The sequence below is a fragment of the Microtus oregoni genome, unplaced genomic scaffold (genome assembly GCF_018167655.1).
Source record: "Microtus oregoni isolate MIOR12 unplaced genomic scaffold, Mior012 000063F_ref0000156, whole genome shotgun sequence".
Classification (NCBI taxonomy): domain Eukaryota; kingdom Metazoa; phylum Chordata; class Mammalia; order Rodentia; family Cricetidae; genus Microtus; species Microtus oregoni.
Genome location: NW_024543873.1, coordinates 3,865,088 through 3,891,977, shown reverse-complemented (window position 1 = coordinate 3,891,977; position 26,890 = coordinate 3,865,088). Strand labels below are relative to the sequence as shown.

Here is a 26,890-nt window from a genome sequence, read left to right as displayed (position 1 = left end):
CACTCAGAGAGAACACACTTATTTAGCTTTTGCAGTTTTGCGTGTGTGTGTAAAATAGAGTGAGTGCTTGTCCGGGTCTGAACAATGAGTTTGACTAGTGGAAAATGGTTGAAGAGGCATTGAAGGAAGAGTTTGTGTGAGAGAGAAAGAGAATGAGAACGAATGTAGTATGTGTGCACATGCAATCACACATGTGGAAGCCAGAAATCAACCTTGACTTCTTCAGGAACTACCCACCTCATTTATTGATGTTATTGTATTGTTAAGATACCAGGCTCCCACCGGCCTGCAGTTCACTAACTGGCTAGGCTGGCAGGCCATCAATCTCCAGGAATGCATATGTCTCCCTATCCCCAGAGCTGGGGTTCTAAGCCTATATTGCCACATCTTGTTATATATATATAAATAATAAGTTATTTATTTATTTATTTATTTATTTTGGTTTGGTTTTTCGAGACAGGGTTTCTCTGTATTTTTGGACCCTGTCTTGAACTAGCTCTTGTAGATCAGGCTGGTCTCGAACTCACAGAGATCCGCCTGTCTCTGCCTCCCAAGTGCTGGGATTAAAGGCGTGCGCCACCATCTCCCGGCTATACCTTGCATTTTTAATTTGGGTTTATCAAACTCAGATCATCAGGCTTATAAGACTAGGATAAGCACATATTAAGTGATTTATCTCTCTAGCTAAAGAGGGTCTTGAAATCTAGATTGAAGAAAAAAATATTTTGTTTCATGACCAATTTAACCACACATGACTTTTGCTGGGTTTTATTGATTCATAGGATTCATTTATGGAATACTTAAGGTATGCCAGGTTCTTATTTAAGGGCCTTACGACATGTAGTAACTCATTTAACCCTCAAAACAATTGTGTGAGGCAAGCACTAATAGCTGATCTCAGAGGTGAAGTAGAAGGGGGCCAAGAAATATTCAGGGATTCACGCAAGGTCTTCAGGTCAGAGCTGAAAGCTGAGCTTTGGACCCAGGTAGTCTGGTTTTAGAGCACACGTAGGTAACTTCGTTGATGTCTAATGTTCTTTTCAGTGATGAAGATCAAATCTAGGTCTCACACGTGCCAGGAAAGTGCTATGCCCCAGGTGCTTTAGTGAATATCTATCTACATGGCTTCTTTGGAATCATAGCCTATAGGAAACTAGAGGGCAACACAGGGGCTCCTAGACCTCACACACTATCTGCACACTCAGTAAACACACTGCAGGGCTCGATACTTTCTAACTATAAGGTGCAGTATTTCATGTTTACTGGCGAAATGAATCAGGTTTTACATAGGAGGGCAATTTAGGACACGACTACATGGAGCAATGCATACTAGATACTTGGAGGAGAGGACATATTGTTTAATGAAATAATAATGCCTTACTGAGTGCCAGCACCATGCCTTAAAACTGTTCAGTTGCTAGAGGGAGGAGAAAGGAGATATAATTACAGGGTATTACTCACCAGCCCTGCTCACAAAGAGTTCAAAGGCTCAAGAAAACACCAATGGACATGGTCAAGAGGACTTCCCTTGACTGGGAGGTGCAGCTGAGTGATAGAACACTTGCCTAGCACGCACAGGCTCTGGGTTTCATCCCTAGTACCACAGAAGCCCCTCCTTTAACCAAACAAATTGGGCAAACAACTCACATTTCACCCAAGTTCTGAAATTTTCAAAGAACTGCAGCTAAATGCAGCAGAGATAATGAATTCCTAGAGAAATGAACAGACAGGCCTTAGAGAAGGTAGAAGGGGCTGACATTATTTATGGAGGGGTGAGAACATGTGTCCACTTTCGCTTCTGGACTGAATATTTCTGTATTAACTCAAACACCAAAATCAATTTGAACAATTGACCCATAATCCCAATACACGAATATCCAATTTCTAAGACTCTTAAAATCCTTCACAACTGACCAATGATTTTCTTCAGTATTAGGCAACTGTAGAAAACACCTCAGAATTTACCATAGTAAGGGTCACTGGGGAAGACATTGAATTACTTTTTAACTTCTTTTCAAAGTACCCATTGTGGAGAGCAGACCCTGCCCTTCACCTGGGCAGCAGGAAAGAGACAACCCTGTCGGCGGAGGTGTGGGCGAGTTAGCCCTGACGTGAGCATGGAAGAGCTGTCCCCATTACTCATCCATCAGTGGCGGCATAGACAAGAGATGCCCCCTCCACTCCACGCACCAATACCAGAGGCAGTTGGGAGAACTGGCCCTGAGGTCCCAAAGAGCAGGAGAGCTGTCCCTGCTCCTCAGCTGCTGCTGCTGCTGCTGCAGTTAGGAGAGCGGCCCCTACACCTTACTGACCCTGAAGATGTAGGTGTGATGGCCCACCCGAACATTCACCCCATCTGTGATGAGCTCCAAAGTGGGGTAGCTGGCCCTGTAGATTCTGGGCTGTAGGAGGTCCATGACACAGGGTAGTAACAGAGTCTCAGTGAGGGCCCAACAACGTCAATGGTGTACCAGAGACCAGTGAGTCTTTGCAATGAACGCCTACATGTAAAAATGAATGACTCACTCTGTCATGCTGCAGCTTTTGTGAGATTTTCCCTTTCTCCCTTCCCCCCTTTTTTCTCTTAAATTTTATTTTGTTTTATTCTGGGCGGGGGTAGGGAGTTAGGTGGGATCAGGAGGCATGATGTGAGGAAAAAAGTATCCATTCTAAAGTGGGTGTGTAGCTTGGGGGTAGTGACGTCCTGGGTTCCATCTTTAGAGCTGAAAAGGAAGGGGAAGAGATGGAAGAAGAGGAAAAGGAGGAGGAAGGGGAGGGAGGAAACAGCAGTAATCCCCCTCCTCTCAGCCTTCCCGAGTATATACATGCATTATGACATCTGTATGCCATATCTGCTATAAAAAGCCTTTATAGAAAAGTCCCCTTGGAAAGCCTATTTTTTAAAGCCTTTCTACCAAATAACCCGCATTTTCCAAGCACCACATTAAAACCTCCAGTGAGCAGTCTGCAAAAAGAAAAATGCTAGAATGGAGCTCTTCCCACGGCCTGGATTTCATTTCAGAAATCCAGAGCGGGCCTTCAGCCACATTACACAGCAATGGCAGTCAGCGGGCTGCCCTCAAGTTAGAAACACATTGCCTTGTAGCTTATTCCAGCTCTGAGCATGCATTTGTTGCTGCGCTTCGCTTCCCAACTTGCCTGCTTTTTTTTCTTCTTCACACAGCCACACACCAAACAAACAGAAAAGGTCTAGCTTTTCATCTGTTGCCTGGTAACATAAGCACCCGATAAAAACAACAGGAAATATTTCACCAAATTCTGGTAAGAGAAGGAGCTAGGGAGCCCACACTTGCCGTGGAATGTGATGAGTTTGGTCAGCAGTTTCCTAAGTCCTTCTCAATTCAGTACACATACCAAGAAGGTGCGACTTTCTCTCACTACTGATCGGATAAGGAGATTTTGAAAGCATAATGTATAATCAACTCAAATTCACTCAAGAATATTTGTGGGCACATTGTAGATAACATAGAGGCTATACAAATATGTGAAGTTGTGCCTTATTCTTGAAATCACTGGACTACTATGCTTCATATATGAAAATATGATTATTTTAACTCCCTTAAAGACTCTACATTTTTTGTTCTTTTTCTACTTTGCTCTATTTCCTTTTAGGCATTTTGTGTGGTACTATCACCTAATGCTAATTTTCATACAAGCACATCGAGCAGACATCCCACTAGTCTCTCCTTTATCCCTCCTTTCCCTCCCAGTCTCCTTCTGTCCCTCTAGATGCTTTTCTCTTCTACTTTTATATTGCAGTTTTATGTCAGAGTATCTATATAAACTCTAGAAATCACAAAGCAAATATACAGCATTTGTCCTTCAGAAGCTGGCTTGATGAAGGGTGTTTGTGATCTCCACTCATTCACCCTCCGGGCATACACCTTTATCCCGACCCCACCATATCTTCAGTCTCACCAAGCCCTTTGCAATTTTATCCTTTATGTCTAAGTAAAAAGATACTACGAGGGTAGAATGAAAGTTTATACTCGGTTTCTTAAAAGCTTATTTACACTTATAATGATGTAGGGAAAACAAGGAAATGTCTAATACCCAGAATCGTTAAGAGGCTAGAAGTAAAGAGGGATCCACAGAAATGGCTTAAAAGGCAGGAGTGTCCTTCAGAGACCTCGATGGTAAGACACTATTGTCTAATTATAGCCCCTGTAGTTTGGGGTGCGGGTGTAGACACAGTCCTATTATGCCAGTGTTAATTGAAACCATGAGAATGTATCTCTTTGGCAGAAGAGCTATTAATTTTCATGGTGCATGTAACCACTTGTGCATTTCTTAAGCACCACAATAGACTCCACCCTTCTAGGCAAAACTACTGCTACAAGCAGGTAACTAACAAAAATGCATCATGAGCCATGTAGCGGCAGGCTATTCGTGAACCGTCTGTTTCTAATGAAGAGGGAGGGTATCTCTGCAGTTGGGATCTTAAGGCTCCAAGGAGTATGCTGAGACTGCTGGGTCCAGCGAATATGAAATGAAGCAAGGAACAAGGAACGAGTCCTTCACTCAAGCAGCGCTCTTCTCTGGGAGGAATGAAAGCTTGCTGATACTGACGGCCCTCTCAATGGCTTTGTGGTAATCAAATCACTGTTCATCTTGGAGGTGCAAAAGAGAGCTGGAAAAACAAGGTATCTACCCACGAGAAAGTGAGACTACCTCTGAGTTAAGCAAGAATTCAGGGAGCAGCCCCAAGGGCCAGGATGCTTCTGCAGCTTGCCTTTAAAGATTTCTTTGTAGCCAGTGGTTTGGATCACCTCAGTTGGCAAAGAGCTTCCCTACTCTGAAAGGCTTTTTCTCAGGTTAGAGGACATTGATTTTATGAAGTACCATAAAACTACATGTTAAATTGTTCTCCTTCCAAGGAGAACAATATATAAACTGGTAGAGAACCAAATTATGAGTTAATCATATCAATTTTCTGCTTACTCGGTTTAAAATATACATTTTTTAACAGTTAGGTCATTTACTACATTCCCCATAGAGCAAACGTTTAAATTCCACTTAACTGGAAGCTACACTTCAAACATTAATCCAGTAAATATTTTCCCAAGTCTGCAACAATACCTGGCATACTGCTACACAGAGACATCCCATGAGATAGATCTGATACAATTCTAATTTTGCCTTCTTTTGATTGAATACATATGTGTTTTACTATTGTTATTCAAATACTACAAACCAACTTAGTTGAAGGTTGTGGTTTTAAAATCAGTCCTTAAGTCGGGAAATTATTCAATAATGAAGCCAAAATAATCCATTTATGTATTTGTTTATTTTCCAGTTACAAGCATAACATTTAATGTAGCTTGATGATATTTTTTAAATAATATTTATTTATTTATTTATTATGTACACAATATTCTGTCTGTGTGTATATCTGCAGGCCAGAAGAGGGCACCAGACCTCATTACAGATGGTTATGAGCCACCATGTGGTTGCTGGGAATTGAACTCAGGACCTTTGGAAGAGCAGGCAATGCTCTTAACCACTTGAGCCATCTCTCCAGCCCCCTTGATGATATTTTTTAACCAACTGGCAAATAATTTTGCCTTGTGTAAATTACAGGATATATCTTGTATTCACTATATACGCATTAAACTATAAACGTTTAGGAAGTCATAAGTAAAAAAATGAATAAAGAAGAGAGCTCAATTCTGAAACAACAACAAAAAACCTTAAGAAGTTACGTTAAAAAGTAGCTTTTCTTCTTGCCCAACTAACAGTAGTACCCATATTTGGTTAATGTAAAGAAAGTTTTTTTTTCAAACAATTGCTTAGGGCGGTATGTACACTCTTATTTTTCTCTGGACAATGTACACATAGCACACAGGTCCACATGTATATACAGGCATTTACAGCACGCATTAACTCCTTCCTGCCCATTCATCTCAGGATGAACATGAAGAATTGCTAAAAGTGGGCAAATGTTGTCAGGTGAACTTTTATGCCAATGGCATGGGCCTCGAAGACTTGTGAACGGTGGACTACTTCCAGACTGAGACCTAAGTATTTCCAAGATTAAAAATGATTTCTGCAGTTGACAGAAGTACAGCATTGAGATTAGTTTTCTAACTACCTTAGATCCATATGCCCCACCAAATATTTGCCACAGACAATGAAGGAATCAGAAGAAGAAGGAGAGGGTGGGCAAAAGTATACTGCAAAGAAATTCCTAACAATTTACAGCCTTGACAGGAGAGAATCAGTTAATTGAATACAATACATATTATTTCCTAAGTCCCAAAAATCAGCATCTATTTTCTGTAACATCCTATTTTTAGATTCATGTGCTTCCCTCTGGTAAACACTGGCTTCCTCTCAACTAAGGTGGCAGGTACATTCTGTGCACTTGGTTGCTCATTAACAGTTAGTGGTCCCTGTTGCCTGGTTATGTTTATTAATACGCATCTGTTGGTTTAGACAGTAAGTGCCTTGGTTTGGATAATAAATGACCTGGTCATCCTAACTCTAAGATGAACTCTGTGATCGTTGATCTGCTGGCTGTTTTCATGTTGACCTTTTGTCTAATCATGAAAACAACTAAATGACAAAAGCAAAAGCCACTATCTGTGCACACAGACAGTGTGTACAGTGTTAACAGTGGCTCACAAATTGGCCACCCACTTGGGAGCCAAAGGAAAAGAGCAGTCTGACCAAGATAACTTTGCTCCAGTATAGATGCTTCTTCCCTGGTATTAAGTCATAAAAGATGTCTGAAGTTAGCTTTCTATTGCTGTAATAGACATGACTAAAAGCAACCTAGGAAAAGTTTGCCTTACATACCCTGGGTCACAGTCCACACTGGGGAAGCCATGGAAGAGTATTACGTACTGGCTTGCTCTCCTGTCCACAGCTTGCTCAGTCTGCTTTCTTACACCATCAGGACCACCTGCCCAAGAGTAGCAGGATCATCCACAGTGAGCTGGGTCCTCGCACATCAGTCATAAAGCTCAGAACACTCAATACCTTCTGCAGTCCCAAATTCCAAAATGCTTCAAGTAAGCCTAGTGGTACAAGATCCTTCACAAGTGTTCTGGAGCTTAAGGTCCACAGCTCAGCAGAAGGAAGAGCACTGGCTACACATCTGCATGGCCCTGGGCTTCTGTTCCCGGAGCTACAGAAACTAAAAACTTGCAAATCTCACTGAAGAGTGAACCATTCCCAATTTAAAATCTTGCTCTGAATTCTACTGCAGGAAATCTAGGAGAGCAAAGCTTCTCTATGGCAGCTAAAGCACATAACTCAGTCTTAAACCAATATAAAAGTCCCCTTTGCTTCGCCTCACGGAGGCTCATGAAGACCCTTCTAAGGTGTCTCCATGGAATACAATCTGAAAAATCCTGGTCTATGTCAACTCATTTAATTTACGAGAGGTTCATTTTTACCAGGTATTAGAACAGTATTGTCTGTACTGGTAATTCTCGAACCAAAGTCATGATCATCATGACCTGAATAGTGCACAGCAATTGTCATGAAAGCTCTGAGCACACTTTATAATAAGGACAAATGCCCATGGATACTAATGATTTCCTAATTGCAACTAGTGGGCTCAAACATGCTCATCCAAAATAACTAGGTGTGGAGCCTGAGGTGGGGAGGATTCTTTTGCACAAAGAGAAAGAACTAAAAACAGATGGGGAATGAGTTGTTAAAATTATTTTTATAATTAAGACTTTGGAGTCAATGTGCATCCCACTTAAGAATGGCTACCAAGGAAACTAGAAAATAACAATGATATATAAAGATATTCATCCTAGCCTGGTGGTGGTGGTGCATGCCTTTAATCCGAGCACTTGGGAGAAAGAGGTAGGTGGAACTCTGTGAGTTCAAGGTCAGCCCAGTCTACAAAGTGAGTTCCAGGATAGCCAAGGTTACACAGAGAAACCCTGTCTCAAGAAACAAAAAATAAATAACAAACAAAAAGAAATCTAGCCCTAGCACTGGTGAGTTAAGTCTAAAGAGTGTGGACAAAATGTGGGAGGTGAGAAACCAAGAAAAGATTGTTAGTAAGCCAACCGAACCCCAATGACTTGTTTTTTAATCTTTCTGCAACCTCCTTTTGACACCAAACAAACCAAAAAAAAATCAAAACCCAAAATACACACAGAGAACTTACCACAGAGACTTTGCTCACTACATCCCTTGCAACTGCTAAGCCTTGAGCAAAAGTCCGGGCTGCAACAAAGGCGCGTGTAACCTGGAGCTTCAGTTTCCGAGGGACATCTCCAAAGGGTTTCAGCTGCTCTGTGTATTTGCTCACGCATTCCAGGTACTCATCTGTAAAATGGTACTGAGAGTTCACCAGGCGAAACATGCGCTCCAGAAGGCGAGCCCAGAAGTCATTGAGCATGTCTCCCAGGTTCACGTTTCCCGCCACATAGTAGCGCTTCAACTCTACGAAGAGATCTTTAAATAGTTCTGAATTTTGCATGTATAAGTGGCCATATGTCTTCACAAACATATCATTCAGGGATTTCTCTGCATTTTCAAGTAGTTCTTTGAAGAATTCTAAAAAGAAAAGCCAAAAAAGGGAGGGAGAAAACATTTAGAAAGGCTGTTTTCTAGTAATTAAATAGCTGAGTGAGGTGAATTTGAAAACTGGAAAATAACTGTGACATTCAGCTGGAAAGCATGTCTGTAGGAAAGTGCACCGCTTCTGAGGGGTCTGCATCTCAAATCTTTGTCATGAAAGGAAGCCTATATCACAACATCATTCTTTCTCATAGAGAACGAGAAGGAAAATTTAAAACAGCAGTTTCTCAGTAATCAGTATAACATTCTGAAATCCCTCAACAAAAACGGCAGGCTGGATATGACAACGGCGTGTAATGCCAGCACTTGGGAGGCAGGAGGATCAGGAGTTCAAGGCCAATCTCAGCTACCCAGTGAAGTTGAGGCTAGACACAAGACTGTCTTAACAAACAAATGAGCAAGGAAGTAAGCCAGAAAAGAGTAGCAGCAGCAATATACATTCAGGTATGGGGTCACAGCCATCATTTGCAGCAACTTTCTTGAGAGCTGCAATTCTTGTCTCCATCCGGGCCCCACCCATCCATGACATTATTCTTGTTCCTCAGGATCGTGGTCAGATCCTAACTGCTGAAGAAGACCTGCCTAGGCCAAGACACATAGCAATCATCCTCCATAATCGTTAATGAAACCAATTATAATATAAGAGTTGGCTAAGGGAAGCAGCCAAGGGTGGTGTAAACCAGAGTTCCCACTGATCAGAGGCTGAGTTAATTGGAACTTAGAGCGCCTATCCAGCAACTGCTTGTAGAGTCTGCTTTCCGGGAAGCTCCTGCTGTCTGAACGTCAGAGAGGAGGCGGTAACCGAGCATTTGTGAACAGGTTTATTTCTGTAATTCCCCATTTGGAAGCTTCAGTGTACATGCGGTGAGGCTCAAGCAGCCGAAACTCCCTGAGTTCACAATTGGCCACAGCTCAGGAGTAGAACTCAGCACTATAATATGCTACGAGCCTCAAGCAGTGTGAACGGTGGGGAAAGCCTAAGACTCCTACTTTGAGGTTTACATGCCATGGTTGAGAAAATAAAAGCCTCCGACGTCCCGTTTACAAAACAGGCCATTCTCTTGCACCCCACATGGCCAATGCTGGCACAAAGTCATGCTCAATATACACAGGCGCTACTAATAATACACGGAGTGACGCTATCGTCGCTCCTAGAATTGATGCCAGCAACCATTTAGAACATCTTTTAACAGACTGGCTTATGTCTTGCCTAATGATGTCGAACATAATCCATCTGGGGGGAACAGAAATGAAGGTCAAGCTGTTGGGAGGTCCGCTGAGAAGGCCTATAGCCTTATAAAACTTGGAGCTGTTTATCCAAAGGGAAATGCTTAACAGCTCTACCTCCCAAGGTTGTGAAACGTCCCAGACATCCACGAGACTGGAAGCAACTACTGGGTGGAAACTAAGGGATGAAACACCATCAGCCATGGGAAGAGAGTTTACACTACCTGGAAGGCGGAATGCTGGAAGCATCGCACACAGCTGAAACTTAGGAATTGGGGCCTCTTCCCTCCTTCCTCCCAAGCACTTTAGCTGCAGACTATTCAATTTCCCAGAGGCCTGGTGGGTGTAAGAACTGAGCTTGGGGACTATAAACACTTCTCAGCTCTAAAATTCAATTATTCCAGTGTAGAAAGTACTGGCTTAACATGGGAAAAACCTGAGTGGAAAGCCAAAGTTGTCCTATCAAAGTATTCTATGTAAATATCCTGCCTTTTAAAAGAGGACATCATGTGCTTCTGGAATTTCTATCGCCAGTCACTTGTCTTCCATCAAATAAACATCCAAAGTTCTTGAAAAGGGTCAAAGGAACTCTGGTTGTGCTATTAAATACCATTAGTTCCTTCTATATAAACAATCAACTGGCTATTGATGAATGAGCTAGAATGGATTCTAGAAGGAACCCACGACCTTGAGAGAGTAGAAGCTCTTTCTATTCAATCCATTTGTTCGGTGCCATAAATCAGCCCCGCGCGTTTACATTATGAGGAAGCTGTCTTTTATACATAAGCACTAATTCCTCCTTCACTATAAACGCTGCATCTCACAGCCTTAGTGTGACATGCCAACACTAAGTTATCACAGCAACTAAATTCCTCAGAAGCCTCTTTTTAAAGTGCTACAGCCCAACCTCTTCTAACTGTTAGGCAAACTGAAGGAGTCATCCATCCGGTCTCTCGCTGCGAGCAAGTATGTAATGAAGAACAGCTAAGTCGGGCGTCTACAAATGGAGGGAAAAGGAGAAACAAAAAAATTCTTCCTGACGATGGGACCTGTTGGCTTGGGACTGTCTACTCCAGCCTCTTCAGTAGTCTGAAAGCCACAGCAGACACTTTCCTCTGCCATGGCATGTCACTCCTGGAGAGCACCTGAAAGAGCATGGGGGCACTAAAAGGTCACATACTCAACTCCTGTTTCGCGGCGGATAGTAAATTACTAAGCTGCCCCTAAGTTAGCAAGCCAGTTGCCAGCTGCAGTCCTCCTTTGGGGCTGTTAGCATATCAAAGAGTGCTAGGGGGCACTGCCAAAGGATCAGTCTTCCCTTTCCAAGGTTAATTTTATTAATGACCTCTCCTAGGGAGAAAATAGAGTGTTTATTCTCTCACGGACCATGAGTTTAGCTAAGTTGCCAGGGACTCAAACTCAGTACCATATACTTAGTACTTCTGCTGGCATCATCCACTGTCCCGCAGCTAGCCAGCTGAACTGAGCACTCTCAGATTACTTTGCATCCAATGGGCCCCCAGAGACGGCTCTGGGCCCACATAAACAAGTAAGCTAGGAAGCTAGAGCAGCCACAACAATCATCTCCATGCTATATTTTGCGTGCAACACTTAACAGGATATTATGTGATATTCATGATCTCATATCAAGAAAAATCATGGCACCAAACCATTTAATTAGTGGTTCTAATTGCATGCATGTTTGTGTGTTCTGTGTTGACACACAAAAAAAGGATGAAGTAAACACAGTGGTGATGGAGGAATATTGATGATCAAAGATGACTGTTTTCAATGTTTCAATTTTTGCTCCCTCAAAATTTTCAATGACGTAAAATTTTTGACTGACACATAACATTTCCACACATTCTTGAGGTAAGATTAATATTTTGATTCACAAATCCATTAGACAATGATCAACTTGGGAGATTAACATATCTGTCACGTTAAACTCCTGTCAATCCTTTTTGCAAGTGTATTCAAATTACTCTCTTCTATTTTGAGATACATACTATGGTCAACCTACTTGGCAATAGCACAGCAGAGCTTTCTCCTCCTAAGCAACTATAATATTTAACCAAGGATTAACCTCTTCCCATTTCTCCTCCCTAATACCCCTCACCAGTCCCTGAATCTACTCTCAACTTCGGTGGGTTTTTTTTTCTTTCTTTTTATTTTTTAAAGCCTCATGTAGTACTTCCACAATGTCACAAATGCTAGGATTTCATTCTTATGGTGGAATAGCATTCTGTGTGTGAACATCAAATTGTCTTCTTCCATTAGTCAGTTGATAGACAAGTGGGGTTCTGAGTCCTGGTCACTGTCAGCAGTGTGGGCAGTTGTGACTTTGCCAGACTGATCTCATTTCTTTTGCTTCTATGTGCAGCAGTAGAACATGGTAGATGATCTCCACTTCACAGTCAGCAGGCTACTCTTAGAATTCATAGTTCCACTCCATTCCATAGTCGCTATGCTGACCCTACAACAGTGTACAGGGCTTCTTCCTCCGTTGTCCTCAGGAGTATTTTATAATCAGAAAAAAATGGTATTCCTTCCCATGTACAGAAGAGTCTTACTTCTTTCACTCGGTTTCATCCGGAGGCCTCAATGCCCTACCTCTTTTTTTATCCCCCCAAATTGTCTAAGGTGAACAGTGTCAAAGAAAAACATCATTTAACAAAATCAGCATTCATTTTTTTTTCATCAAGATAAGTACTTCTTTTGCTGAACAGAATCTTTCTCGCCAGAGCAATTTGAAAATTAGGACAAGTATGTAGAAGACTCCAATTATCTGTAACTCCACAACTTGGAAGTACCAAAAGCTTATTGGATTCTTTGTCTTTTTTCACATGGCCACATGATTGACAGCCCAGTGCTTCCATACTACTGTCGTGTAACACTACGTACTTAACATTTCCTCTAGAATTAAAGCTTCTCCAGGAGGATCATTTTTAATAAGGTGGATATTTTATTTAATTTTTCTAAGATAAAAGATAGTATAATTACATCATTTTCCCTTTCCTTTTCCTCACTCCAAGCCCTCCCATATGTCCCTCCTTGCTCTCTTTCAAACTCATGGTCTCTTTTCTCATTAATTGTTGTTACATGCGTGCATGTGTGTGTATGTATGTGCACACACATGTACAGACATATCCCTAAATATAATATGCTTACTCTGTATAATGTTATTGTATGTGTATTTTCAAGGTAAATCATTTGGTATTGGATAAGCAATTGCTGTGCTCTTCCTTGGAGAAAACTTATTTCTCTCACATGAAACATTTTGGCTTACTTCCAAATTTCAGTAGTCTAATTAATACTGTAACACTGTAAATGTGCACATGTAAATAATACTATAATGTGCATATTAACATTCTACATTAATCTTGATACATATCTACCCTTCCTTAGGATACACACTTAGCAGTCAAAGGATGTGAACATATTTAAATCTTTTAACACGCTGCCAAATCAATCACCTGAAAGGTGTGCCAATGGAATATACTTGATATTTGAGACCTATTTATTTCTAAATTCACAGGGCTCCATCAATTCTCCCAAGGGAGGGGGGGTGACGAAGATGGGCTAGAGTAATGAGCAAGAATGGGCTAGAGCATGACAGCCTGGGAATTCTCTCTGTCAAGCAGATGGAGCCTTACCTGAACAGGTAGCCACCTCAAGGAGGGCTGCAAGGAGGAGCAGCCTTTCAAGTGCCCAGGTTCAGTACACAACAAAATAGTGAAGCCAAAGGTTTGTACTGGCCTCCAACTGCATCAGCAACTTCTGCCCACCAACTATAAAGTCTCAAACTAAGACTGCTCTGGATTCAGCGGAGACGCATACACACTTTAAATCCAATGAGATAATGAAAACCTCAGCAAACGCTTACGTTTCAGAGACTAATTCAAAGCGCTGAAGAAAAAAAAAAGCTGCTAATAATCATTCTCAGCAAGTTTCACAGGTAAATTTTTAAAGAAAAGTTAGGGCCTAGAGAGATGGCTCAACAGTTAAGAACACTTGTAGATCTTGCAGAGGAACAGCGTTCATTTCCCAGTGTCCACATGGTGGCTCACAGTTGTCTGTAACCTCAGGTCCAGAGACTCTAGTGACCTCTTTTTACCTTCATGGGCACCAGGCGTGCACACGATGCACATAATATGCAGTCAGACAAACATACGAACACATAAAATGAAAATAAACAAGCATATCCTTTTAATAAGGGGTTTCTAAAACTACACAGATTTTTAGTTTGTCACATGGATGTGAAAGAACACAGGATAAAATAGCAGTGCTTGCCAACAAAACTCAAAGGCAGTTAGTGTGATCTAGAACAATGCATTTTGAAATAGGCCAGAAGGCTTCATGTCTTTCTTTGTATTTGGTGGCCACTCTGCCTGTGAATTGGTGCCCACTACACTGTAGTGAAGGTTCAAACAGCCACAACTGTTTTAAAGTCTTAATGACTGAAATCTAAAGTGAAGACTTAAAAAAAAAATCTAGGGACTTGGAGAAATGGCTCAGCTATTCAAGGATACACTGCTCTCGCAGAGGATCCCAGTTCAGGTGCCAGCACCCACAGCAAGTGGCTCACAACAGCCTGTAACTCTACCTCCAGGGTATCTGAGGCCTTCATCTGGCCTCCCCAAGCACCTGCAGTCCTGCACATATAATCATGCATGAACACAGGCGGGTACGCTTAAATAAAAATAATAAAAACAAATTCTAAAACAGGCAGTGGTCATGTACCCCGTTAGTCATTCTGTGACTTCAAGACCATCCTGACCCACATAATGTGACCTTGTTTCCAAAAACAGAAGACAGTCTCAGTTTATATTACTATATACATTTCCGTAACATTCAAAATGTTTTAGGGTTTGTTCTAATCTAAAAATGAGCTCTTTATTAACATGGGCCAGCAACAAACTCCCCGCTCCAATAACAAATCCACGAAGTTCAAAAAAAAGAATAGTTAAGACCAGGGGGCTAAAAAAAAAATTCTCAAAATTTCAACTTAAGCCATGAAATTTCAATGGCAATGAAGCTGAGGTATTTTTGTCACCGAAGGCGAGTGGACAGTTTACTCTCACTGAGGCTCGTACTTTCATAGGCCTCTGAATTCAAATGCCTTCAACCACTGAAGGCTCCACATTGGTCTTCCTACCGGCCTAATGAAGTACTAGCTGTTATCAACTACAGAGATTAAAACACAGATTCAGCGAAGTCTGAAGAGTACTTCATATCATGCCTGTGTGCTATGGTAACGGGGGAGTGGGGGGGGGGGAGAGGGGGGAGGGGGCTTGTGATGTTAGCCACTCTAGCCTGCCCAGCCCAGGTGGATAGATAGAACAGACAATTATGTCTTTTATGTGCCTTTTAAGCTAATTCAGAAAATTTCAACTATTATTCAAGTTAACAAGCTGCAGGCTCAAGGGAGTGTTTTCAAAGACCTGGGGAAAGTAGCTGGGGGTTAAGAAACAACAGGGGGAAAGAGGGTCCCATACAGATGGGCTAATTAGCAACTTGTAAGACCTTCCACGAAAGCAGCTGGTCCAGGCACATGCTTAAAAGATTCGCAGAATTTTTAGAATTGAAAGGGTTTTGAGGGAGCATCTAGCTCAACCACTCATTTTATGGAGGGAAAAACTGAGACCCAGTTAATTGCTCCAGGTCACAGAGGGTCCTGTTGCAGAATCGGGCTAACAATTCTTTGTGCTCTGTCTCCCAACCGAAGTGTCTTAATTTCCGCCTAAAATGACAAAGTAAGAGAGTTTTCCCAAGAAATTCGTATCGGGTGTCATCTCTGGTTTTCTATAAGATTTCTCTGAGTGTGCAAAATCTCTAGCACACAGTGTGACTCAGGTAATTGTTGGGCCATCGTGTTTCTTCACAGGGATTGCGTCATTTTCATGCATGCAATTTTCATGATGCAATCCAGCAATGTATTTAACCCAGCAGCTTTGATCACTTTAATAGCCTATGTTTCTCTTAAAAACAATGGGCCTCACGAAGTGGCAGACATTTGGGGGACGAGTCTTTATGTTGTAGTTCCCCCAAACACGGATTATGCTCCCTTCTACTATTTCTATTCCCTTTGCCAAGCAATTCTTCCCAACAGCCACTGAACTATTTAGCATAGTCATGAGACTGCTTCACCTAATGAACAGTTTCGCTACTAAAAAATTCCCAAGACTGGCCAAGAGGGGGAGCAGCTAACCATGTCACTCCAGAGTTTTGGCTCTGGGACCATTTTAAGACAGAGTTGACAAAAAAAAAATCTTGCAGAAGATCTTGTCTTTGTTGGGTTGGGGGAGGAGAGAGGCGGGGAGGGGAGCAGAGAAAAAAATGTAAAAGACAAGATCTCCTGAGTAAATTGGGAGCATGGAGACCATGGGGGAGGGCTGAGGGGGTGGGGGGAAGAAGGGACAGGAACAGAAAAAAATGGAGAGCTCAATAAAATTCAAGTATAGAAAAAAAAGCTTGCAGAACAGAAAAAGTACAAAAGCCAGTCCTCATTTCCAGAGACACACATTTAAAGAACAGGCAGCCTGGCAACATTGCTCAGGGGGTATAAACTGAGTCTGATCCCCAAAACCCACAGTGGAAACAAAACTAAGTCCTGAAAGTTGTTGCCTGACTTTGACACACACCCTGTGGCATGAACATACCAGCTGTACACACGCATGATGATGATGATAAGAAGTAGCGATAGTAGTAATATAATTTTAATATTTTAAAAATAAACCCAGGAAACTGGTTGAAGTGCTATATGGAGATACTGTCAAATGAGGTCTTTCTTGTATTTATGCAGGTCTGAAAACATACACACACAACTTAGAATGTACAAATCAACTTATAAACTATGAGTCACTTGAGATATACGAACAACAGAAAATGAGAGGTGCAGAAGCAAAACAACCCCCCAATTAAAATATTCTTAGAGACAAGGAAACAGGAAAAAAGATTTGTTCTTCACATTTGATAAGTCTAAAAATGGCAAATCAGGTAATGAACCACACTCTCTTGCAACGGAGGCACAGTAACCAAAACCTGGGTCAGTGAAGCCATTTCATGCATCTACATAACACTTTGCTAAGACAGGAAGTTGCCAAGGCTCAAAATCATCTCTTGTGAGTATGCATTCTGAACTTGGACCTGGCCAGACCACCTCTTATTTCCCTCTCTCCTTCTGCTATTTCCTCACTATGTATCTCCAGGGGTTTGTGTGTAACTCTGCTATCTTCTTCGTTCCCTAGCCACCAATCTTGTTTCTTTGCCGAATTTCCTCTCTTCCCTTTCCATCAAAGACACAGGTTTGTCCTCTTTATCACAGTTCGGGCAGTTCTTTGATCAAAACAACCTTACCCTTGGACTTCTGAGAATTGAAATAACCCTAAAGCACTTTACTCAACACCCCTGGAACTATCAATCAAACATCCGATGCAGCGCCTACTAAAAGGATCGCTGGGCACCAGACAACTGATGTTTTGCTATGAAAAATGATTTCAGAAAACGTCAATAAAATGTGCAAAGTATTCCAGCTCTGGTCTGATCTCCAGACCAAACGGATTTCAGCGGTTCACAACAAATTTTAATTGGTACTCATTAACTTTATTGTCTTTGCCATATTTTAAATTAGAGTCAGAAAAAAATAAACGGAAGTTCTATAATCATGTTTAGTAGGTTTGGGAACTTATAAAGGTAAATTTTAATGTATTTATTGAATGTGAAGAAGAGCAATTGTTTATATGTTTTTTAAAAAAATCCAAGCATATGTTAACACTTACTCATAGCGGTTCTCTATATAACTTTCTTCAAAAGAAAGCCTGAACATTGTAATCATACTATGTAATATACTGCTATAAAACCATGGGGAAAGAGAAGGGGGAGAACATTAAACCAGCAGGCCCATAGGCAATGACTGTGGGCTCTATTCCTGAGAAAGATATGTATAACCAGAAATAGGACAATTCTCTTTGGAGAAGTCTGTACCAAGAGTTGGATATTTGTTATAGTCAACAACTTTCTCTGTAAGAAACCCAGACCTATGCTTTTGGGTGTGTCTTACATTTTTTTCTGAGCATCTCTCTCAACCTCAAGCTTAAGCATTTATTAAATGCCTTATTTCTTATCTTGGCCTCCAAGTGTACTGCATCTAAAAAAGAAAAAAAAAGGAATGAGGTAGTTTAGGGAAGGTGGGCTTGGGGATGGGGAATCTCCACTGCATCTTGCTCTCAACGGAAGCAGGACTTGTTTCCTTTGTAATTCTGCTATGAAAGTCCCATGTGGTGATTTGTAGAGCCATTCACATCTATGCCAGAGTCGAGAGATTGTCACTGTTTCTGGGCACGTAGTGCACACCTGTAGCCCTAGCACTAGGGAGGGAAAGCAAGATCACAAACCACAGGACTCTCAAAAAATTAGATAGACTTGGAGGGGATGGATAATGAGAATAGGAATGAGTCGCTGCTTTCAAAACAAAAGCAGTGATCCAGAGACAAGGAAGAGTCTAACACTGTACTTGCCAATAATATCTATTTTCACAAAGTATTAGCATGTGTCCTTTAACAGAAAAAGCTAGATATACCAGGGCTGGGTTAATCAGGAGGATATAAAGATACATATATTTATTCTCTCCCATCCAGAGAAATGAAATAGAATTAAAACCAAACGGTTTGGAGGTATAGGCCAGTGGTTGAGTACATGTATAGCGTGTGTGATGTGCTGGCTTCCTTCCCCAGCCACAGCATGCAAAAACAAGACCAAATACATCTTGCACACAGTGTACTTGAAACAGTGAATAGGATCAATGGTATACACTAAAAAAAAAAAGAATCCAGACAGTATTTAAGTACAACTACATTACAAATAAAATGTGTCACAGTCTAGCCTGGACAGCTTACTAATACTTATTAAATTGGTCACAAAAAAAAAGTTTCAAATAATGACTCTCAAATGCCTGAAATACAACCTGTTCTATAGTTGAGAACTGTCTTATCAGCTCTATCAAATCTAATTTCGTCTAACTTTTCACCATGGTAACAAGCCCTTTGCAGGAATATTCAAAGACGTTTCACATCTAGAAAATTTGCCTTGTACTCCTTCACCACGCATAATGTCAAAAAAAAAGCTTGCTTCAAAGGTACCATGTAATTAGAATGGCCTTTAAAACGGGCACAAAGAAAGTTGTTTTGATTAAATCACGTCTACTTCACAACAATCCTGAGTGAGCAACATCACAGAAAGGAATCCTAGGGAGGCTGGGACCCCATATTCTAGTTTTGCATCTGTTATCTGTGGTGTGGCTTCAGGTAGGGCTTGAAATGCCTCTCATCTGCCTCCTTCCTTTCTATTAAAGTAACCACATTAGAGGGTTTAGAGTCCTGTGGTTTTTCCATTCAAAGACTATACCAGACCTCAGCTCTTAAGGAGCCTGGAGAAGCAGCCAAGCTTAGTAAAGAGCATAGAGCAGTGGCTACTTCCAGGTTATTGGCTGCATGGATGCTCAAGAGCTGAGCACCAATCCTGTCTATGTGCTATGGGGATTCGAAGAACTGTAGTTGGTAGTCCATTGGGAAATTTAATATGAAGTCCAACATCTGTAGAACCTCTCTACTGGATTCGGGGGTGGGGGGGGACAGTTCTGAGATGCCTGCTTTTTATTAGGAAGTCGTTTGTTCAGTGACTTGCGTCAACAACACTATGCAGTGTTCACCCAAAGAAAGGAAAGGAAAGGATTTAAATGAACCTCATCTGCAGGGAGCCGGACGGATTGCCATTACAAGATGGCGCCGGCATCCTGTCTTGTTGAAAATAAACAACTCCATATTTGGCTATGCCTTTGAGAGCTGCATGTCTCCCTGTCTCCCCGTCTCCCCCCCCCCCTTCCCGCATGCATGGATGAGGATCCTTGAGCCTATCCCTATGCGGTCTGGTGTCAGCTGTTGATGGCAGCCAATCACAGGGCAACCCGTGTGCCAATTCCCTATTTAAGCAGCTGCCTCAGTGCCCTTCGTCCCTTCGCTTCATGCTGTCTCTCCCCTAAGCTCCCTGTCCCTTCGCTTCATGCTGTCTCTCCCCTTAGCTCCCTGCCCCTTCGCTTCCTACCCTTCCCTTCCTGCCCCTCGTTTCCTACCCCCTTTGTTTCCTGCTCTCCCCATCAATCAAGGACACTCCAGTAAAGCGTGTTCTGAGTAGAATCCTGGTGTGGTGGTTGTTCTTTCTCGCCGGTCGAGAAGTCTGCCACACTCATCTATTTTTAACTCCCATTGACCATATTTCCATCATGCCTAGTATACAGATGCCAGTGCAAGCTGCTTAGCTAACTTGCCCCTGGAAGCCTGCTTAAACCACACGGCCACCATCACATCTTAGGAGGAAACTGAAGCACCGAGAGAGAACAGAAGCCATCTGAGAAGCGCTCACACCCAACAGCTGTCACCTCTTACATGCAATTCAGAACACATACCATCAAACTTCTTGTAGCGGGACGCGAAGATGGCCTGCAAATGGTTGCACTGTTCACTGAGCACGCTCTGGAAATCATCTTTACTTTGCAGGCCGTACTTCTCTTCCATCTCTTGAGAACAGCAGGTGTAGCCATGGGGACAGATCTTCAAATGGTCGCCTGGAAGGCAGAAAGACAATCTGTGTCAGCACTAGCCAGCAGGTCCAAGAGAGAAAGGCTCGCTTTTGGTGTGCAATCCTCTTCACAGTCGCCAGGGAAGCCCTTTGTGAAAGCTCAACCATTGCACAGATCTAAAAGGACTCGTGGACATGAAAACTCTTTATTCTTGTATCCCAGTTTTGTTGTGGTTGTTTTGAAATAGAACTTTATTTTTTTTTTTAAAAAAAGCTCTCAGCCAGGTGTGGTGGTGTGCACCTTTTATCCCAGCACTCTGAGTTTGAAGCCAGCCTGCTCTACAAAGTGAGTTCCAGGACAGCCAGAACTACACAGAAATCCTGTCTCAAAAAACAAAAAAAATGCAAATAAATAAAACATCACACACCAAAATTAACCAGGCCTAACCACTTCACAACTTAATGAACTTATATAGAGTTAGAATTGGAATTTAAAATGGAAGTTGTGATGAGTCATAAAGCTACCATCACCCTCAAAACAAAAAAACAGAACTTTGTAAAACTTTGTAATTAAGATGGCTTAACCACAGAAGTCACTGTGGGGCCGTAAGAACAGCATCGATTGATAGTAACACAAAGCTCTTTCATAAATTCCTTATGATTCTGTGTGAAATACTTCATAATTCTTGTAAATAAGAGATTCTTTTAAAAGAATTTGGGAGTTTATATTTCAAGAGAAAGAGAGAATGGTTTATAAAGTGTGATAAGAACCCAATAGGTAAGTCCACATTGTAGTATAGGAAAGTAACATATAAATTTATAAAAGCATGAATTCTACTGAGGAAAAGCAGAGACCCATACACATTTCACAGGGTTGGTCATACAAAGAAAAACTATGGAGGTTCATATTGGATAATCTCTATGCTAAATCCTTTCTTTATAAGGGATCGCAGATAATACTCTATGTTGAGATTTTATATTGCCACCTGCTAGGTAGGTTATCAGACTATATCTACCTTCTGTGTGATGTAGTTACTTATTCCTCATCTTCCCACAGACCGGTGGTTTCCAATAAGTGTGATCTTTATGTGGTGATGTAGCCCAGAGTTAAAAGTGTCAGATGGCTCATGTATAGCGACCTAGGCCACAAAGTGTCTATGCTCTTAGAACTACAATCTGTCCACAGTTCAGAGGTAAGGTTTGGATGGGTTCTCCTATGACTCCTCCTCTTGGATCTTGGTCAGTCACAGAATGAAAATTCTGCTTTGAAGGAACCAATGCATCACCTCAAAATGACCAAGGAGGTTCAGAAAAAGCCCAAAAGTAAACCAGACCAGGTACTATGACTTGAGTCTCTCCAATATTTACTGGGTTGATAAAACTGTATACAAATTCACAAGATTTGATTTCACTGCTCTGCTATTGCTGTCCACATACGTAAGACAAAGCAGAATCTGAAAAGAATCAAAATCTCAGGGATCTGGGCCTAGTATACCTATTGTCCCAGCTACTGGAGGGGTAACATGGTGAGACTTCATCTCAAAATGCAATCTCAAGAATAAATCCGCTAGAGACATGGGAGCTTGACACTAGTGTGTTAAACAGACAGAGGGCCATGGGATGACAAATACATCTTCTACTGCTTGGCTTTTGTATACTTTCATAAAACAAGCCTTCCCCTAACACAGACACCAAAGGAGCATTAGGGCTAGGTGGGAGTGTTGAACATAAAATAGAGTTTGTATGTGAATTGCTTATCACTAGATTATTACTGCCTAGATACAAATAATTACATACATATATATATGTATATATATATATATATATATATATATATATATATATGAGAGAGAGAGAGAGTAATTATTTTTATCATGCACTCAGTATATATGCTGTTGGTTGTTTTTTACTCTTGGGGGGGGAGCTCACCACGAAGCTCCCAAATAAAAACATGGAGGCTTTTTATTTCTTATAAATGTCTGGCCTTTGCTTGGCTAGCCAGCCTATCTTATCTTAAATGAATCTATCTATCCTTTTGCCTCTGAGCGTTTCCCTTTCTCTTACTTCTGTAAACCTTACTTTCAGTTTTACTCCACAACTGGCTGGATGGCTGGACCCTCCCCTTGTTCTCTTGCTCTTCCTTTCTTCCCAGATTGCCCCTCCTATTGTACTCCCTGCCTCCCAGCCCCACCTATCCTTTCTCCTACCTCACTATCGGCCATTCAGCTCTTTTATTAGACCACCAGATGTTTTAGACAGGAGAAAAAAAAATCACAGCTTCACTGAATTAAACAAATACAGCATAAACAAAAGTAATGCACCTTAAAATAATTTCCTACAACATATAATCATTATTTGCAATTAAAAGGTACAGAGACTGTTACTAATGAAACTAAAATGTGTGAGGCATGAAAGGGCAATCTTCAAATAAACAATCATTTCTCCACCCACAAACTATTGTTTCCTTGGTGATTTCTGAAAGCCATGGACAATAGATAATTTTTTACTAACAGGGAAAAAAGATTTGAAGAAGATTAAAAAATAGTTTACAGCTGAAGTTATAAAAATAACTCAGCTCTCAGTGAAAGAAAAGCAGTTACAAAGGTTGCTAAGGTTCAGATTGACGAAACCCCTTTTGCCTGGGAAGAACAGTAGAGCTGGCTCTGGCGATGTGAGTGAGGGGAAGCTGGATCGCAGGACCTGAGAGCGGGAGAACTGGCCCTGCTCCTTGCTGCATTGGGTAAACCAACCAATGCAGTGCTGGAGAGTTTATTCTGGAGCTGAGGATGAGGGAAAGCTAGCGAGCTCACCAACCGGTTACCACCCAGGCCCAGAAACAGACCTACAAGTTGACCCATCCCAACATCCACCCAATCTATGAACTATTGGAGCATGTGAAGGGGACAAACCTGCAGATCCAAAACTGCAGATTCTCCATGACACAGGGCAACAAACAGGATATCCAAGAGGATTATCACTGAGAGCCCATTATCATTACTGGCGTTATAGCATAAATCAAAGGCCTCGAACCAGACCAATGACTTGTAGCAATGAACACGTCCAAGATGAATGGACTAAAGGGTAAACTGTGTGCTTCAATGGGCCACACTGTAGCTTCCATGACAAGATTCTTTTTGTTGCTGTTGTTGTTGCTTTGTTTTGGTTTTGTTTTGTTTCTTTGTTTTTCTTTTAAGCACAGTTTTGATGTATGTGTGCATGGTAGGAGGAGACAGGGAGATAAGTGGGATCGGAATGCATGATGTGAAATCCATAAAGAACCAATAAAAAATTTAAAAAAAAAACTTAAAAAGTCCCTCTTTTGGGGTTGTTGGTACCAGAACACATAATCAACAATGATAGGCAGTTTGTCTGCTGCTTTCAAGCTTTAGGGGTCCTCTAATAGTCTAAACACATAAAAGAGTACAAAGGCCCCAACTATATCATCTTACGGCACAGTACTCAGAAGGCAGACTCAGGCAGATCTCTAAGAGTTCAAAGTTAGCCTGGCATACATAGCATTCTCACCCCTTTACAAAGACTCCATTGGGCATGTATGAAATTCATATATTCAAGGCACACACACACACACACACACACACAAAAATCTCAGGAGTTTGGAAAATCTATTCCACCTATTTTTTAAGACACGGGCACTGTGTGGCTCTGGATGATCTGGAAGCCATCTTATATAGAAAATACCTCAAACTCACAGAAATCCACCTATCTCTGCCTCCCAAGTATTGGGATTAAAGGTGCTTACATGCCTAGTTGTTAAACCTTAGGAAGCTCACACAGGGAAAATGGATTATCTGTTGATTTACTGAATACTGTCAAAATAGACCAAAATAAAAGACCCCTTTCTTCAACAGTATATATGTGTCTGAGGGTTTGTGCGTGTGCACGTGAACACAAACACACACATACACACCCCAGACACTCTATCCATCTCATGTCCACCAAACCTCCAAGAGGACCTTACTATGGTGTGCTTATACTTGATTATAGAGAGTACATTTATCTGAGACAATTTATAAAGACAATTAGTACACCTTCATATTGGATCTTTCCAGAAAGATGTGACCCGCTGGTGAGAAAACCTAGCCTGTGTTGTGTAAAGGATACCAACAGGCTAGAAACATGGCTAATGTGTTGATGACCAAAGCCGTCTTCCTCTGAGAGTCCTCACTCTCTACTCCTCTGAGCTATATAAAAGGTGCTCCTTGAAAATTTAATTTCACGTCTTGGACAAAAGAAATGTGTACTCTAACACACGCTTGTAAATTAAACTCCAAAGCACACTGAAGCTGCTGGGGATTAAGGGACATGAGCAGTTAATGTTGCTGAGAAGTAGAAGGAAGAAAAAGGCAACAACAGTCTTGGGCATTTGAATTATAACGGTGTTGCAGTAAGAATCTCTGAGCACCTAAGCAACAAGAATTTTTACCTTTCTTTATTTTGTGTCTTGGGGTGAGGGAGGCTTGGTAGCACCTTTACTCGCTGAGCCATCTTACAGGCCCTTATGTGTCTTATGAAATTGACTATTTCTTCTTTGTTAAACTTTTTAATGTGTCGGAGTGGCTTGCCTGCACATATGCCTGTGTACCATGCATGTGACAGGTGCCTGCAGAGGACAAAACAAGGCATTAGATCCCACAGTACTGGAGTCGCACACAGTTGTGTGCTACCACGTAGGTGTTAGGCACAGAATGCCAGGTCGTCTGGAAGAGCATCATCACTGGTGACAATGAGTAAGAAGCCACCTTGGGCTGTCTCAGGCCCTCCTTTCCACCCTCTCCCCCCAGATAGCAACACAATAGAGTATCTTCATTTCCTTTGTGAGGAACTCTCTTCATAACTGAAGCAGTCAGTTTTTTTGAGAGCAGCCAGTGTAAACTCATTGCCTAACATTGACAGTTAAAATGAATCCACTTTATTCTTCAAATGCGCCACTCACTGCATCCCTTCCCCTTATTTTTTGAGCACCTAAATCTGAGTACATGCTCAGGGATTTGGCTCAGTGGTCGAGTGCTTACCTGGTATGTGTAAGGCTTTGAACCAAAATTAAAAAAGACAAAAAAAAAAAGAAGAAAAAAGAAAGAGAAAACCTCTGGCTAATTACACTTTAATCAGCAAGGTAACTCATCTTGAAGGCAGATCATGTAGGGTGTTTGAATTAAGGTCTGATTGCATGTTTGCTGTATCTATTGAGATGCTTTTTTTTTAAGAACTCCTTTTTTAAACCCGGCCATCCTATACAGTTCTCATTTCAGAAAGGTATCACATTCCTTTAGGCTACCAGAGCTGAACACAGGGACAACAGAGCTGATTTGGGACAGGCAGCAGTCCCTGTGAGACAGAGCAGGAAACAAGCAATATAGATAAGGATCTCCAACTGTCCTTTGTCCTCCAGGATACCGCTTCATTTCTCCACCTCAATCTCCTGCCTCCCCAATTCTGGAGATATATACATATGTTTATATTCCTTTACTATATTCTGTCTGCTTTCCAGCCTGCCCTCACACTGCCAACTGTTTTTTTTTAACCACACCCCACTTATTTAAATGCATGTTTTATAAAACAGGGGCTGATATTGTATTTGTAGGGCTTATTCAGAGGTCCTTGTTCGTCATTTAAAAGACAGGCGAACCGAACACTTTACGATTTTCTCAGGAAGCACCTAATTTAAGCTGCTTTTTGTACAAGGTTCGACTGATGGAGGAAGGTCATTGGTTAAATAAAAAGAAACTGCTTGGCCCTCATTGGTTAGAAGATAGATGGGAGGAGTAAACAGAACAGAACTCTGGGAAGAGGAAGTGAGCTCAGACTCCACAGCTCTCCTCTCGGGAGCAGACGCCTCAGAGAGACGCCATGCTCCCAGCTCCCAGGAAGATGCACGTGATGAAGCTCCGACCCAGGATGGACATAGGCTAGAATCTTCCTGGTAAGCGCACCTAGGGGCGCTACACAGATGATTAGAAATGGGCTAAATTAATATGTAAGAATTAGCCTAGAAGAGGCTAGATAGAAATGGGCCAAGCAGTGATTAAATGAATACAGTTTGTGTGTTGTTATTTCGGGCATAAGCTAGCCAGGCAGCCGGGGTGCTGGGGACGCAGCCCCGCCGCCCTTATTACTACGAATGGCACCCGATGTGATGGACTAAACCCACGTAAAAAACCTGAGAAGGGGGGGCTGGAGAGATGGCTCAGTGGTTAAGAGCATCGCCTGCTTTTCCAAAGGTCCTGAGTTCAATTCCCAGCAACCACATGGTGGCTCACAACCATCTGTAATGAGGTCTAGTGCCCTCTTCTGGCCTGGAAACATACACGCAAACAGAATATTGTATACATAATAAATAAATATTTTAAAAAAAACTGAGAAGGCTTAAAAATAAGGGAGAGAGAGTATAACACAGATTTTTGCTGTTTGTTGGTGGTGTGCTGTAGAGAGATTTCCTGATTCGGCAACAGCAGCAGAAAAAACGCTGTGTCATTTTAAAGCGCAGCTTCATGGGGCTGTG

The 26,890-nt window shown here is 41.7% G+C and overlaps 1 protein-coding gene across 1 annotated transcript in view; it reads right to left on the bottom strand.

Moving 5' to 3' along the window:
- LOC121439863 (glypican-4-like) overlaps positions 1–26,890 on the bottom strand; it is a 109,680-nt gene that overhangs the window by 12,409 nt on the left and 70,381 nt on the right. The window contains exons 2-3 of the mRNA XM_041640486.1: positions 20,258–20,416; positions 8,153–8,544 (exon numbers count right to left, since the gene is read on the bottom strand). Coding sequence (XP_041496420.1) covers positions 8,153–8,544; positions 20,258–20,416 — 551 coding nt within the window. The remainder of the gene's footprint in view (positions 1–8,152; positions 8,545–20,257; positions 20,417–26,890) is intronic.